General features: G+C 41.4%; 1 protein-coding gene across 7 annotated transcripts in view; it reads right to left on the minus strand.

Moving 5' to 3' along the window:
• LOC138948964 (transient receptor potential cation channel subfamily V member 5-like) overlaps window positions 1-11,145 on the minus strand; it is a 72,830-nt gene extending 61,685 nt beyond the window's left edge. For 3 of the 7 annotated variants that reach the window (XR_011450132.1, XM_070320642.1, XM_070320644.1), the window contains exons 1-5: window positions 10,628-11,145; window positions 8,837-9,016; window positions 6,077-6,266; window positions 4,428-4,581; window positions 2,790-2,813 (exon numbers count right to left, since the gene is read on the minus strand). Coding sequence is in view for 6 of the 7 variants with exons in the window: in XM_070320642.1 (XP_070176743.1) it covers window positions 2,790-2,813; window positions 4,428-4,581; window positions 6,077-6,266; window positions 8,837-9,016; window positions 10,628-10,988 (909 nt within the window). In the remaining variant the exon portion in view is untranslated. The remainder of the gene's footprint in view (window positions 1-2,789; window positions 2,814-4,427; window positions 4,582-6,076; window positions 6,267-8,836; window positions 9,017-10,627) is intronic. The other 4 variants (XM_070320646.1, XM_070320647.1, XM_070320645.1 and 1 more) reach the window with 2 other exon arrangements.
• Window positions 11,146-16,531: the final 5,386 nt, after the last annotated feature.

Below are 16,531 nucleotides of genomic sequence, written 5' to 3' on the forward strand. Positions count from 1 at the left end.
TGGACGTGAGACATGAAGCCTGTGCTGCGACTTCTGTCTTGTGTGTGGCGCACGTTATATGTCAAAGCAGCACCGCCCTGATATGGCCCTTCGTGGTCGGCTGGACGTTAAGCAAACAAAAAAACAAATAGTCAAGGCAAGAAGCTGAAGGAGTATGCATTAAAGACTCAACAAAAACAAAGTAAGAGAGGATATGGGAAATGAAATACTAAGACAATGATAAAACACTCTTCTAGTGGCAACAGGAACAGACAAACAAAACTATCCAACAAAAACAAAGTAAGAGAGGATCTGGGAAATGAAATACTAAGACAATGATAAATCACTTTTTTAGTGGCAACAGGAACTAATTTACTTTAAGCACACAGCTTGACAAGAAGGAGGAAGGGAAAAATAAAATACACAAAGACAAAGCTTGGCAGCTACAGTTTGTCATGACCTTCAAAATCTAGCACGTGCAAAATGGTCAAATGCATCCACAACAGTTTACAAAACACACATAATGCTAATGTTGCTGTTAAAAGCTGAAACAGTGAATCCCCTCAAATAAGCAGAGCAAACAAATAGATTTCTTTGTTAGAAGATCTAGTCTACAACACACCAAACAGACAAATAAATAATCACACAAAAAGAAAACAATCTTACTTGGGAGGAATTAACTCCCCCTTTTCAGACCAACCCAATTTCAGACCCTTCCCTTTCAAAGGCCTTGTTTATTACCTTGTTTTCTTTTCCCAGATTACTTGTTCACATCTGTATAAAATGACCACCATTTTAAGACTCCCTCCTTGTTTAAAACCTGATTTTCTCAGATTTTGGGGGGTTCCAGGCTATAATTTTAACATTCTTACGGTTACACCAAACAAATTAATAAATGTAAATTAATTAAACTGAAATCATTTGAGAAGATGACAGGCCTCATTGCAGCGTTCCTATGTTTGTTCACCATGTGTGTGTCAGACTTAGTAATCATTGGCCAGAACTTGATTCACATTTAAATATCTTGAACAACTACAAATGAATTAAATATCAAATCATGCAAGATACATGCATGTACAAGAAATCAAAACAACTTTACTGAAATCTATGTATCCACTGGATATAATAAACTGAACATCTATACAGAACATTCAAATGCACAGAAATAAATAACACACAGGTCAACTTTTTTGTGTGGGTTTTTGGTTTTTTTTTTTTGGGGGGGGGGGGGGGGTTAAACAAATACAGGTACATGCAATCAGATAACAACAGTTTAGCTAAAGGGTACAGTCAAACCGGCCCTGGTGACCACCTCTCTATTGCAAGAACCTGCCCATTAAGACCACTTCAGAGAATACGGGACATATAGGTGTGTTTCTAACAGGGTCCCCAAAACTGTGTGTCCTTTTGTCCTATTGGCACAAGGAGCTGAAAAACGTACTAAAATTCATGGAGGGGGTTCTGTGATGCACTTAACCTGAGAAGAGCGGGTCCCAGGACACACTTTCTATCCATTCTTATGCGTATCATTGGTACTGTTTTCAGACAATGCTGTGCAAGATCTTTACCGATGCAAATTACAATTTTATGGAATTAGTCTAACTAATATGACCATAATGTTTTTGTGAAGGCCTCGGAGAAATTAAAAATCGACATTACATTGAAACGAGCGCTTCAAAGATCATGTGTCGGAAAGGAAGACATGTGCCTTCAAAAAGCAAGAATATGAACCTCCCGGTCTTTGGACCCTGAAAAGTTCCACTGATGAGGTTGACGGACCCTGTATACATTAAAGTTGGGCCGGGGTCCCTGGACCCTATAGGTGGAGCGTCTATGGGTGCCCTGTCTAGTTAATTCATCTTTCTGTTACGACCACCTGCACGCAGACCTGGGAACCCCTGTTTTGCACTTGGAGTATTCTCAAACAAACTTGGTGTATTTTCAGAAAAATGAGCGTACTCCACACAAGATTTGAACATCCATGATTCAAACGTGCTTCACACGCGTCTGTCGCACCATTGATTAAGTTTACCAGAATGCTTCTTTCAAAGTTTTACTGACAATAATTGTAAACAAAATACTGGATCGGCTTCGGTATGCGTTTGTAAAGAAAAGTAGTCATGGAATTTTTATCGTCGTATTTTTGGCCACTGACCGTAATGATCGTGTTTTAGACAATAATGTGTACAAAATACAGCAAAATCGTATGGGTTCCCAGGTCTGTGCACGTCTCTAAATGTCGTTTGCTCAGTCACTTGGGCGGTCATTATGGACAGGTTCAACTGTATTTCAGATTAAAAGAGGAACACATGAAAAAGGGTTAAGGGGAAACATTGTTGAAAAGAAAACTGGGGAACATTAGAAATAACACAAAGGGTCATCCTTCAGCACAAACACAGCACAAAAATTGTTGAAGTACTAAGGGGGCAGACACGGCGGGATTCAAATTCAGAGACGTACACCTTTCCTATCTTGATTTTCACAATAGATTTCATGCTTATCAATACGTACCCTCTCCCTCTTCCAAAAATGCCCACTGCAGGTTACCACATGTTAAAAAAAAAAATGTTGTTGTAAAAAGCTTGCTTTTAAACCAGGTAATTGTTATTCAATGTATGGACACAATTAAGTCGGAATAAAGTCCTTGTTTCAGACATTTGTATCATCAAACTTTTGTAAATACATAAATAAAATTCCCCCCTTTTTAATTTTTTTTTAAGTATTCCAAACATGTATGATTCTTGCAAACTGTGGTGATGTCTCTGAATTTGACTTCTCCAGTACAAACAGTAAACAACACAGTAGCAAACCTCTTCCTCCGAAACTGCTAATTTCTGACAAAGGGAAGAATACTGAGTGTTATAACTAATTAACACAAAAATGCCCCTATTCTTCACACTATAATTAACCATAATAACAATAGCAGTAATGCAAAACATTCTTTTTTTAAATGAAACAGCCTGTAAATTCCTCCACTTCAATCGATCAACTATAGGCCCATTGCAGAAACTCAAGTTAACAACAGCATTTCTACTCGGCGCGCGCGGTATGAGAATCACGGGTCGTAACTCTCTGGAATTGGTCATCCGCCGCCATGTTGGATGCCTTGCACGATCTCTGACAGTGCTTGAGCGTTGGGTGGCGACTCGACAAAAGTGAAAATGACACGTTGTGTGGCCAAAAACTGCAGTCAGCAGGCACACTTTAGGATCCCTAAAGTTGTTTACCATCAGGGTGACAACTGGAAGGAAGTTACTGAGCGGAGAAGACGATTATAACTGGTTATTTTTTGCTGTGTGCAGTGCGCTAATCAACAATTGTCCATCGGTTGTGCCTTTAGAGTGAACACTGTGATAGGATGCTTTGAAAATTATACTTTGCAGTAGTTACCTGAGCTGCATTGTACCTCATTTGCCTGTCTTGAGAGCTTTATCTTGTGAATTTTGGTGCACTGTCTGCATGGTAATTTGAGATAAAGAATAAATAAATGAATATAATAATGTATTCTTGCTTTACTTTTTATGTTGTGCTGTTGTGTTAAAAAGGCAGATCCCCTTTGGACTCATGCATGCACAGTTTTCTTCATTTTGTCTGCATACACAGTGAAATACGCAAAAAGAACAAGAGTGCAATGAAGAAAACTAACAAAGACGGCATCCAATATGGCGGCGCGAAGAGAGTATGAGCGGAGTTGTGCCCCTTAGGGCCAAAGCTAGCCGATCCATTTGATAACGTCACGCTGAGTAAGAAGAATGAATTGGACCTATACCTACATCTAGATCTGCGATCTTGTACTATTAAAGCTTGAAAAAGCTTTAACCTAAACCTTGACTCAGCAATGCTCTGCAGGCAATCAAATAACAAAGCCAAATATTCTGACCATCTCAGAAACAATGAAAAATAAAAAATAAATAAAAAAAGACAAAATAAATATTGGCTTACTGATTGTTTTAGTTATACTGTGATATTTTGATTCTGTTCTATACAAAACACGGACAAAATATGTCAGGATGTACATGTACACAATCAGTGACAAATACAACTGCATGCATAGGGTTAAATAGGAGTCCTTTCATACACAAAACTTCACCCATTCACCGCAGCCTTCACTAAGAGTCACTTACAGCTAAACGATAATGACCGCAAGAGATTCAGTGAGTTAAAGTTATTAAGAGAGGTAAAGAGTCAGGCAGAGACACAGTACATTCATGCATGAGTGTGCGGACGCCTGCCTGCAAACATGTGAGCATGCCTGTGTGAGTGTGTATGCGCACATGTGTCTGTCTGTCTGTCTGTCTATCTGTGTGCACCAAAATACTAAAAGTAACCAACAATCACAAGTTTAAAGACTCCCAAACAAAATCCCAGAATCATTCAAAACAATCCAAAGTGGACTCGCAGGGAAAGAGGGGAAGAAGAACCGGCCCTTACAACACCCTAACGCTCACCTTTTTGTCATGAATGACAAGCATATGGAGAACAGTGTTTCCATTGGTGTCCTGAAGATTCGGGTCCGCCCCCTTGGCAAGCAGTAGACGAACACATTCTTCCTGGCCCAGACAAGCAGCAAAGCTCAGCGGGTATTCACCCCAGTACACATAGCTGTTGACAGAAAACAAAGACAAACAGGTTAGACCCAAGCCTTACGGAGCAATAAAAAATTCATCAGACTGATCTTCTGTTGCCTTTGCTCAGTACTTGTGCAAGAATCTTTCAAACCATATGGGAATACTCTACATCTACATACATATATTTTTCAAAAAATGAGAAAAATGGCTGAGGAAATAACAACAGGACAGCTCACAAAGCACAATGGAACAGAGCTAAAAGTAAAACTGCACTCTGAGGTAACCTTAAAGGTAACCTTAAGCCTAACCCTAAAAGGCTACATGTAGAACAGTATGACCATACTAGAGACGTACAAAAAGTGGTTGTTATGACATATGGTCACTATGGAAAGGTGAACTACATGGAAAACACTCTGAACACAGAGAACAGCTTCAACTGAAAACAATACATTCTGTCTAAATGAGACACACATTAAAAAGGCAGTACATGTACACTGTATTTTGAAAACATATTCTACTAGAAAACACATTGTAAGCATGTTTGTACATACCAAAGACAAGAAAAGTTAAAAAATATAACCCAAAATTAAGAAATAAATTAAAACAACTCCTTGCTTCACCCATTCACCGCAGCTCAGCCTTCACTAAGAGTCACTTACAGCTAAACGATAATGACCGCAAGAGATTCAGTGAGTTAAAGTTATTAAGAGAGGTAAAGAGTCAGGCAGAGACACATGCAGTACATTCATGCATGAGTGTGCAGACGCCTGCCTGCAAACATGTGAGCATATGCCTGTGTGAGAGTGTATGCGCACATGTGTCTGTCTGTCTATCTGTCTGTCTGTGTGCACCAAAATACTAAAACTTAAAAAGTAACCAACAATCACTATATATCTACACACACACACACACACACACACACACACACACACACACACACACACACACACACACACACACACACACACACATTTGCACGCATACACACATACATAGTCATACACACACACACTGATGCACACACATCATCTTCAAATCACCATCCCCACAAGCACACTGCCCGTACACCATCCCCCCAAGCACACTGCCCACACACCATCCCCACAAGCACACTACCCACACACCATCCCCACAAGCACACTGCCCACACACCATCCCCACAAGCACACTGCCCACACACCATCCCCATAAGCACACTGCCCACACACCATCCCCACAAGCACACTGCCCACTAACCATCCCCACAAGCACACTGCCCACTAACCATCCCCACAAGCACACTGCCCACACACCATCCCCACAAGCACACTGCCCACACACCATCCCCACAAGCACACTGCCCACACACCATCCCCATAAGCACACTGCCCACTAACCATCCCCACAAGGACACTGCCCACACACCATCCCCACAAGCACACTGCCCACACACCATCCCCACAAGCACACTGCCCACACACCATCCCCACAAGCACATCCTGTCACACATGCATACCCGCACAACACAAAACATCCCACAAAAACCTCACCCATCATAGTTGGTGTTCTCACATACGTTGACCCACTCATGTTCAAGGCAGTCTGTGCGCGAGGCCTTCTGGTCATCAGGGCAGAAGAAGTTGCCGCAGGCCCGCACATGGTAGTCTGCTCCGCGATCCAGAAGAAACTTCACCATTGCTGGGTCTTCATTCACGATTGCTATGTGCAGCACTGACTCACCTGAAATTAAAAAAATCATTACAGCAACTTTAACATTGCAATTTTTGAATTCAATCAATCAATCAATCAATGACGCTTATATCGCGCATATTCCGTGGGTACAGTTCTAGGCGCTCTGCAGTGATGCCGTGTGAGATGAAATTTTATACGGCCAGTAATTGCAGCCATTTCGGCGCATATTTACCTTTCACGGCCTATTATTCCAAGTCACACGGGTATAGGTAGACAATTATTAACTGTGCCTAAGCAATTTTGCCAGGAAAGACCCTTTTGTCAATCGTGGGATCTTTAACGTGCACACCCAATGTAGTGTACACGGGGGGGGGAGTTCAGACACCGAAGAGAGTCTGCACACAAAGTTGACTCTGAAATAAATTTCCGCCGAACCTGGGATCGAACTCACGCTGACAGCGGCCAACTGAATACAAATCCAGCGCGCTACCAACTGAGCTATATCCCCGCCCCATGAATTACCACCATTTCGTCTTTAAGTGTGAGAAGATATACTCTTTGTTACTGGAAAAATGTCAGAATTGTATGGTGCCTTAATACACATGCATCTCCAAAATATCTGCTGACCCCTATAAAAACAATAACAAAAGCATATTATTGGTCTCATCAGCTGATACAGAATTATGTATGATGACAGGGAGTGTCCTCTTGTCAACAAAGAACACCTGCTAGCGAAGGGACGCATTCAATGTCTTAAGTGTGTCCTCTCTAGACATATATGTTTCAGGGTTTACTCTTAATATTTACGTTTATAAATTTTGAAGATGTAAATCTTTCATGTTTTGCAGCGTAACAAGTTGTTTTTGTTTGTCTTCTGTTGTGGTAAAAATCAGTAAACATCCAGGGTTAAAAAAGGTTTCTTATCAGTGATTGACACAGCATGCAGAGGTTGTGCGGAATTAGAGGAATTTGAGCAGGTTGACATAAAACAAGACTTATTGTGTGCTGTGATAAAACGTATAATGCACCTTATAAAACTGCAATAATTTAGACAAATGATGCACACCTTCGTAAAATGTACTTCAAACTTAACCCGCTTTGCAACCCTGTATGATTATATGGACAAATATAACCTTATGCCAATTCAACTCTTTAACCCGGACGATAAACACGGCCTCGACCATGTCTCGTTCTTCACAAAAGTAATCTACAACTCTGACATATCCTGTTGTTTTTAAAACTAAAACGCTATTGTACCTTTTCCTATAAATGGTTGTTGGCGCTCGGGTAACAGGGAGCGAAGGGCAGTGCCCCACCTAGTGATCGAGTGCCACAACCCAGACTTTTCCCTTAATGTACATAGTAAATGAAATGATGTGTCCAAATCTTACTAGAAGATCAGTATTACGTGTTTGCGCATGTTCTTTATATTATTCTCACAATGTAGTCACTTTTAAACCTTGACAGGTGGTCCTGATTTTTATCTTTTTTTAACGAAACTAAAATTGAATTAAAATCCATGTTTTTAATGGCCCTTCCCCTAGGAAGTCAACGCATATAAAAGAAAAATTATTAATATTCCTCTTACAAGGATCTTAACGTATATTTCTTATTGCCCCACCCCCTCCCTTACTCATGGAGAGCGGGGTTGGGGTCCTACCACGGTCGGGCTTGCTTGGTCTTGCCCTTTTCTTTCTCTCCTTTTTTTTTTATTTTTTGTTTTTTGTTTTTTATTTTATTTTTTTGTTTTTAAAGTGTATCATCAACTCACGTCCCTAAAAGGAAAATTTCCTGTGAGGACGTTAAGGACCCCTAGATTCAAATGATGCAATGACAGGCCTGAAAGTGGCGAGTAGAAACATGTAACTGGCAAGTAGAAATGTTCATCTACTTGCCAAATGCGAGTCAAGTTGCTGAAACAATCTTGTAAGTTTGGCTAGTAAAATTTGCTCTCTGGCTAGTAAATTTTCAGAAGCACTAGCCTGGTAGCCAAAGGCTAGTTGACCATTCTTTGGACTTTCAGGGCTGAATGAGCATAACCCCTGGCAGGGGCTCACATCCACGTCGGACATCGGACATACACGGATATTTTTTCCAAATGTCCTATACATTTTTCATGCAAGAGCTGAAGAGGACATATGTCCTATTGTTTTTGTCACAAAGGGGTTATTGTCCGATTATGCTTTCATTTGATCTGGAAACTGTCACTACTTTCCAATTTACAGTAGTTTGATTTGCTACGATGTGTCTCTCCAAGCAGACAAAACCATGCTGTTAGTGTCCGTTTTGTTGCGAGACAAAAAAGGTCCTATTAATTTTTTTCCGGGACAAATGTCCTATCGCTTTTACATTGTCCAGGACATTTGTCCTATGCCATCTCTCATGGATGTGAGCCCCTGCCCTGGCATGAATGGACCAAAGCTATGTAATTTCTCTTTTGAGTGCCGTGTCTCTGTTTGTGTTGTTGCCTTGTCATCTTCATGTAATTTATGCATAAGTGTTTATGAGTGTGCATGAGTTGTTAATGCGAAAGAATGTGTATGAGTGCGCCTTGAGTTGCCTTGTGGTGAGATATGTGCGCGTTATAAATTCTCGTTTTATTATTATTATTATTTTACCATAATATTCTTCTCCAAGGTAGATGTCATTGATGAGGTTGGGGAAAAACTGAATGAGCCGCTTGGCCAGGTCAAAGTGGATCTGTGTGGCGGAGAGCATACACAAATGGAGGATGGATTCCCCCACGGTGCCACGCTTGTCCAAGTCCCAGCATTGTAGTCTGTACTTCCTGTCCGCTGCTAACAGAAGAAAAAAATATGCTGTCAGTTAAATTCAATCTACAGAGCACAAAGAAAGTAGAGTTGTATAATTAAATTGATATTATAATAAGGGAAATTGATTTCATTAGCACTGTTGATATTTAATAATAATAATACCTGAATTTATAACGCGCACATATCTCACCTCAAGGTGCACTCATACACATTCTTTCGCATTAACAACTCATGCACACTCATATATTATTAAATATCAACAGTGCTAATGAAATCAATTTCCCTTATCATAATTATCACTTACGCATAAATTACATGAAGATGACAAGGCAACAACACAAACGGAGACACAACACTCAAAAGTAAGCATAAAAAACAAAAGAAAATTTCAAATAATGATTATGTACATGGCTATTTACAACTGCTCTGATTTAGGCTTGCGGGAGGGAGGGGGGGGGGGGGGGTAGCGGGGCACTGTAGTCTTTTCCATTAATTGGTGTCCTGGAGATTCGCGTCATGTCGAGCCCCCTTGTGGCCCTATTTATCATTTTAAGTACAGCAACTTTCTCATCACAGCTGGAGATACAGCAAATAAAACACACACACACACACACACACCCTCTCTCTCTCTCCTGTGCTCCCTCACCCACACCTCTTCTCAGTCTCCTCCCGTGTTGATCTGCTTGCTTTTCATGTTTTGCAGTGTGTGTGTGACATTTTAATTTCTATGACATAAAACTCGCAATCAGTACAAAGTCTGATAATGTTGTGGAGATACTAGATCTATACGAATATTGCGTGAACATACTTGAGGGGGGGCGATGCTTTACCACGTGCACCAGGAATGGGCCTTTTGGACGTAACGTGCATGGGATTAGGGAAATTCTCGTAGCGTGCATCGTGCACAGAGGTCCGGCGTGCACCGTGCATGGAGATTTTTTGTAACGTGCACCGTGGATCACCGTGCATGGCACTTTTGGCCTCAACGTGCATGTGCACAGACCCCCCCATGGTGACCCGCATACTTTAGTTTTGTTTATGATCGTGCCTGTGGTTCTAAAAACAATGCAAAAATGGTCGGACGCAGAAATCCGATGTTTGCACTTTCGCTCGCTAGCTCTTCGAAAATGCATCAGAATTACCTTTTTTTGTTATTTCTTTGACTTAAAACTTGGGACAAAGTATGATAATGTTGTGAAGATACTATATAAAAATATTACATGCACATTATAATTATAGCTGTCAGCCTCAACCTACAGAGAAGACAACGAGTGAAAATACATCGGCCTACTGAGTGAAAATACATGGATCTAAGAACACAGGGCGACAGGCTCAACCTCAAACTAAAGAATGAACCGAAAACCTCCGAAAACCCCTGAAAACCTCATCAAAACTTAAGAAAATTAGTCCGTAAATCGTGTTTTGTTACATATTTGTTTGAAATCAGGACTTAAGGGAGACAAGTAGTACCGTTTTCGACAGCATCTAATGATCTATTATATATATTATAATTATAGCTGTCAGCCTCAACCAGAGAAGACAACGAGTGAAAATACATCGGCCTACCGAGTGAAAATACATCGGCCTACCGAGTGAAAATACATCGGCCTACCGAGTGAAAATACATCGGCCTACCTTGTTTGTTTGGGACGTCGTCATCCTGTTGTGTAAGAATATCCAGCATCGCAAGATCGTTCGCTTTCTTCTGTTTGTCTTTGCTGATTTTGATGCTCGTCTCGCGATCGCGGTTCCGAAACTGAACCAGCTCCGCAATGGGCACTTTTCTCCCCTCTCCGCCAGCGTAGAGAAATTTCTTGACTTTGGTCAAAATGACCTGGTCGAGTTTGGTGTAGTCTCTGGGTACGGATTTCATCGCTTCTTTGGCCAACTCGAAAAGCTCGCCTCCGTCACCGAGTGCTACTAACGAGTAGAGTTCGCTGGCAGCGACATCGCCTTGCGCCTTCACTCCCGACGCCACCACCGACGTGTTCCCCATTTTGTCACAAGTTTCTGCTCTCTAATATCCTTTCCTGAATGGTTATACGATCGCGGAGAAATTAGCCATTCTGGTGTTATTGATTCACATTTTCAGGTAGCGAGGCGATCCTCTTGATGCTGGCCCAAGTTTCCAGTTCCACGATCATCTGCTTCGATGTGTGTTTGTGCTATTTAAAAGCTAAGCCGCTCGGTTATGTTAAGATTGCTCAGAGCTTTGGTCTGCCCGAACTCTATGCGGGCGGTAGTGCTTGTGAACGTAGGAATCCATGCGGCGCATGCAGTCCCCGATAGCGTCAAAATGGCCGCTGATAACCTTGGTAGCGGAGGATTGTGAATGACGCTTGTTGTTATATGGGTCAGAGGAATGCGGTTCTTGTCACAGCGCGCCTCTATCCACGGGAATAATGAGTGGGAAAATGCAGTTCTGGTAATCTTGAACTTTAGCGTGTTAAATTCATAGCTCAGAATCCAGTGACATCATCATTCTTGACAAGTCCATGTAAGCAAGCCAAACATTTGTCGTGAAATTAACTGACAAATTGAGCTCCAAACTTAAGCATAATTAATTAATTTGGTTGTTCAATCGACGAAAATGCACCGAAAATGGCGTACGTTGTCAACCATGCCGGGATATCATTTACACGAAAGAGTTGTCTCCCCAGTTGTCCGCTCATAATTTCTTCTTTGGCCCACGAAATGCTCTTGTACAGCTCATCGGAGTTCATTCCGTAACTTCAAAGGGATCTAAAATGACTTGTTAGGATTACAAGTGCATGTTCTACAAATTTGGAGACTTAAAATGCCTCTAAATTATGAACACGCTAAAGTCAGTTCAATCAAGATCGATTACCGAGTTCTCGTTCCATGGCCGGGTCAACTGAGGATTGACTCACTATAAGCCCTCGACGTTTTCTCGGTAACATTGATCAACGCCGAAAATGCATATATGAGAGAGAAAAAAAATATATAAGAGACTTACAGGGCCGGACTAAGCTAAGAGGAGGGGGGGGGGGGTTGCCAGTGGTGGTCCAGGGGGATGTTCCCCGCCCTGGCGGGGTCAAGGCGGGGCAGCTAGGGGGGGGGGGGGGGGGGTTGGGGTTGCGCTAAAAAGCAAAACCATGTTTTTGAAGGGGAAAATAGTTGAGTTATAAGGGGTTGATCAATCACACACACACACACACACATCGCTACGGCTACTTGTTAGAGGAATGAGAAAAAATGTAGTCGAAACTATTTTTTATGTGTGTTGGTTTTGTTAGTTGGATCGGTGGATAGGGGTTTGCGGGGGTGGCTGGGGATTGAGGAACAAGTCACCTTGCAGAATGTTCACTTTCTATGAGTGTGTTGGTGTGTGCGTGTGTGTGTGTACACACACCACACAATTCACAAAGAACATAATTTCGGTCTTATTCTATTTTAGCGACATTCACAATACATTGCAGCCTCCCCTTACACAATTGTTACGATTGTTCTGCAGTTTTCAAATGAGCACGTTCCTGTGTAGCATCGAGAGTGTGTCACTAAATGTAACATCATGCCCGTATTTGTTTTATTTGCGGAGATTGCCGACCCCCTCTCTTTTATGCAGCGTAAGGTTAAGAAATGTGCCTTCGAACATTGGTATGAAAAGATAGCAGAACGATTCATTAATGATGATGATGATGATAAAATCGTTTATTTAACGTCACTCTGTAAAAACATTGGCGACATTTGTCTTAGATTAAAAACACACACAGGCGCGCACACAAACTTTACGGCTTTATGTACAGTGGTTCACCACCGTCCCACCCCCTGCACACTCTCGCTCATCTCATTAAAAGTGGTAATAAGAGATACTTGGATATTGAAAAAGTCAGATCTCAACTGAAACACTTTGTTAAAGTACATTAATGTCATACTAAAATGCAGCGAGTCCACAGGTGACCCAACACGTGACCATGTTAGCCGGAACCATCTCAGACATTACCTTTTTTTCCATTATTATATATGCTTGCGTACAAATCACACAAAAATGCTGCAATGACGGTTTAAAGGTCCTTGACTACATTTGTATACATAAATAGATATTTGACCATTAAAATGCTGAGTCTATTCCCTACAAATATCAAAAATACACCGGCCCCCCTTCGATCAAGGGTACTGTCTACAACGCTTTCATCCCGGCGAAGCCGGATATTCCCGTTACTATTTTTAGAAGGTCACTAGTGTCCACAACGCTTTCATCTCGGCGAAGCCGGGGATTCTTCTACTTCTTCCCGGCTCTACTTCTTCCCGGCTCTACTTCTTCCCGGCGAAGCCGTGTATCATTCGGTTCTACTTCTTTCCGGCGAAGCCGGGTACCCGGCGAAGCGGGTATTCATTGTAGTATATATATATACTAGATGAATACCCGCTTCGCCGGGTAGCCGGTTTCGCCGGGAAGAAGTAGAGCCGAATACCAGGCTTTGCCGGGTGAGTGGCGCACCGTACGCCGGCTTCGCCGGGTACCCCGGCGAAACCGGGTGAGTGGCGCACCGTACGCGATTGACGCCACACGAAGGAAAAATTCTAAAAATAGTAACGGGAATATGGATTGAGCGTTGTGGACAGTGACCTTCTAAAAATAGTAACGGGAATATGGATTGACGCCACACGAAGGAAGGGAGATAAACGCCAAACACTGGAGAAGATAAGGAAGAGTTACTGGGAATGGATCTGGGAAGATGAATAGAAAAACCAAAATCGGTTCAGCGCTGCGCGCTGAGAGAACGTGTTGAACATTCTCATCGACCTGGTTGTGTCCGGGGTCCACCTGAATATGCCCACCAAATTTGAAGCAGATCCATCGAGAACTTTGGCCGTGCATCGCGAACACACAAACACACACACACAGACAGACAGACACAAGTCGTATATATATATATATATATATATATATATATATATATAGATGTCTTGTATTCTTGCCATTTACATATTTATTATAAATGTTGATGGATGAATGATGATACATTGTAGACGGATGCATGTTATTGATTAAAAGCCCCACAATGATGTGCTTGGCAAAACAAACAAAAAATAAATAAATAAATAAAAAATAAAATAAAATAAAATTACCCCCCGCGGGTTAGGGGGAAGAATTTACCCCATGCTCCCCAGCGGGGCGGGGATATAGCTCAGTTGGTAGCGCGCTGGATTTGTATTCAGTTGGCCGCTGTCAGCGTGAGTTCGATCCCAGGTTCGGCGGAAATTTATTTCAGAGTCAACTTTGTGTGCAGACTCTCTTCGGTGTCCGAACCCTCCCCCCGTGTACACTACATTGGGTGTGCACGTTAAAGATCCCACGATTGACAAAAGGGTCTTTCCTGGCAAAATTGCTTAGGCACAGTTAATAATTGTCTACCTATACCCGTGTGACTTGGAATAATAGGCCGTGAAAAGTAAATATGCGCCGAAATGGCTGCAATCTACTGGCCGTATAAAATTTCATCTCACACGGCATCACTGCAGAGCGCCTAGAACTGTACCCTCGGAATATGCGCGATATAAGCGTCATTGATTGATTGATTGATGTCGTAAGAGGCGACTAACGGATTCTGTTTCTCCTTTTACCCTTGTTAAATGTTTCTTGTATAGAATAAATTACAGTCAATTTTTGGAAATATTTTAGTCAAGCAGTATGTAAGAAATGTTAAGTCCTTTGTACTGGAAACTTGCATTCTCCCAGTAAGGTAATATATTGTACTACGTTGCAAGCCCCTGGAGCAAATTTTTGATTAGTGCTTTTGTGAACATCTTCCCCCTTTCCCCGTCGCGATATAACCCTTCGTGGTTGAAAACGACATTAAACACCAAATAAAGTAAAGAAAGATCAATAAAATTTCACACCTCAACAAACAAACAAACAAAAAAACAAAAAAATTATGATTAAAATTAAATTTCCGAAATCGATTTAAAAACAATTTCATCTTATTCCTTGTCCGTTTCTGATTCCAAAAACATATAGATATGATATGTTTGGATTAATAACACGTTCAGAGAGTTAAAAAGAATAGAGATATAGAAAAGTGGGCTATCCTCCTCAGCGCAACCGCTACAGCGCTTTTCTGTATTGTTAATTTTACTGCCTTTGCCACGAGCGGTGGACAGACGATGCTACGTGTGTACGGTCTTGCGGAAAAACTGCTTTGCGTTCAGTTTCATTCTGTGAGTTCGACTGAGCTTGACTAAATGTTGTATTTTCGCCTTACGCGACTTGTTTGTCTTTGTAGTCCTGTGGCGTGAGGGATGAGGAAGCTGCCTTCTCGGGTCCAGGTATGCAGAACACCCAGCAGTTCTTTACTGACTTCACTGTCAGTTGCTGGGAGGTAAGGTTGGTAAGATTTTAAGCATATTCTTTGTTCCACAGGCCATCATGCCAGGTGTTATGTAAATCTAGTAGTAACCAAAAGGGAAAAAATATACATTACAGTATGGCTTTATCTTCTCAGCCCAGAGATTAATACATCAAATCCAAACATGTATGCCATTTGCAACCGGCCAAACAAAGTTGAAATGACAGTGCGATATCTTATGAAGTCAATTTCAAATGCCATGGTTTGTTCTTCAGTCTTATCGATTGATCACAATTCATGTGCATATTTTCTAGACTATACACATAGGAAGATCTACTTGGTACATTACTGTTCACTGTGAACCTCAGGGGTTAATTGGCATGACACAAAACAAATAATGGTGCACACCAGATTGCTTTTTTTGTTTTTGTTTTTTGTTTGTTTTGTATTTGCCAAGCAAATCTTTGTGGGGCTTTTAATCAATAACATGCATCCGTCTACAATGTATCATCATTCATCCTTCAACATGTATAATAAATATGTAAATGGCAAGTATACAAGACATATATATATACAACATTAGTGCATAACCGACAGACGGACATATAACATACCGTTCGCCTACAAGTAAGGCCGGAACATAACATAACATGCAAATTACAATACTGATAATAAAAAAAGAGAGAGCGAGAGAGAGAGAGAGAGAGAGAGAGAGAGAGAGAGAGAGAGAGAGGGTAATGATGCTGGTGGTATCATTTATAATGTATACTCTTAAGTAATAATACAAATAATAGATTCTTTTTGAACTTCCACCCTACAGTGTCTGTCTGTACGTGTCTGTCTTTCTCTACAACCTCTCTGTCTCTGTCTCTTTCTCTCCCTCCCGGAAAACATCCAACTTTTTTTTTTGGTATACATGTGTGATGCGTTCAATCAATCAATCAATATGAAGCTTATATAGCGCGTATTCCGTGGGTACAGTTCTAAGCGCTTGTCGAAGAGTTGTCAACACAGGACTGACAAAGAAACTAACATCTACAGACGGACACGAACCCTATCACACACTAGCAAACCCTGATAAACATTCAACAAACAACTGTTTAACAACAATGTACACATCAATAGCTAGGTCCAAACAAAATAATATTAAACACAAAGAAAACACCTCTCACAGAGCACAGCACAAGAATGTCTTTTGGGGCACAACACATCACGTCGAACATGAAAG

This window comes from Littorina saxatilis, linkage group LG15, assembly GCF_037325665.1.
Source record: "Littorina saxatilis isolate snail1 linkage group LG15, US_GU_Lsax_2.0, whole genome shotgun sequence".
Lineage (NCBI taxonomy): Eukaryota > Metazoa > Mollusca > Gastropoda > Littorinimorpha > Littorinidae > Littorina > Littorina saxatilis.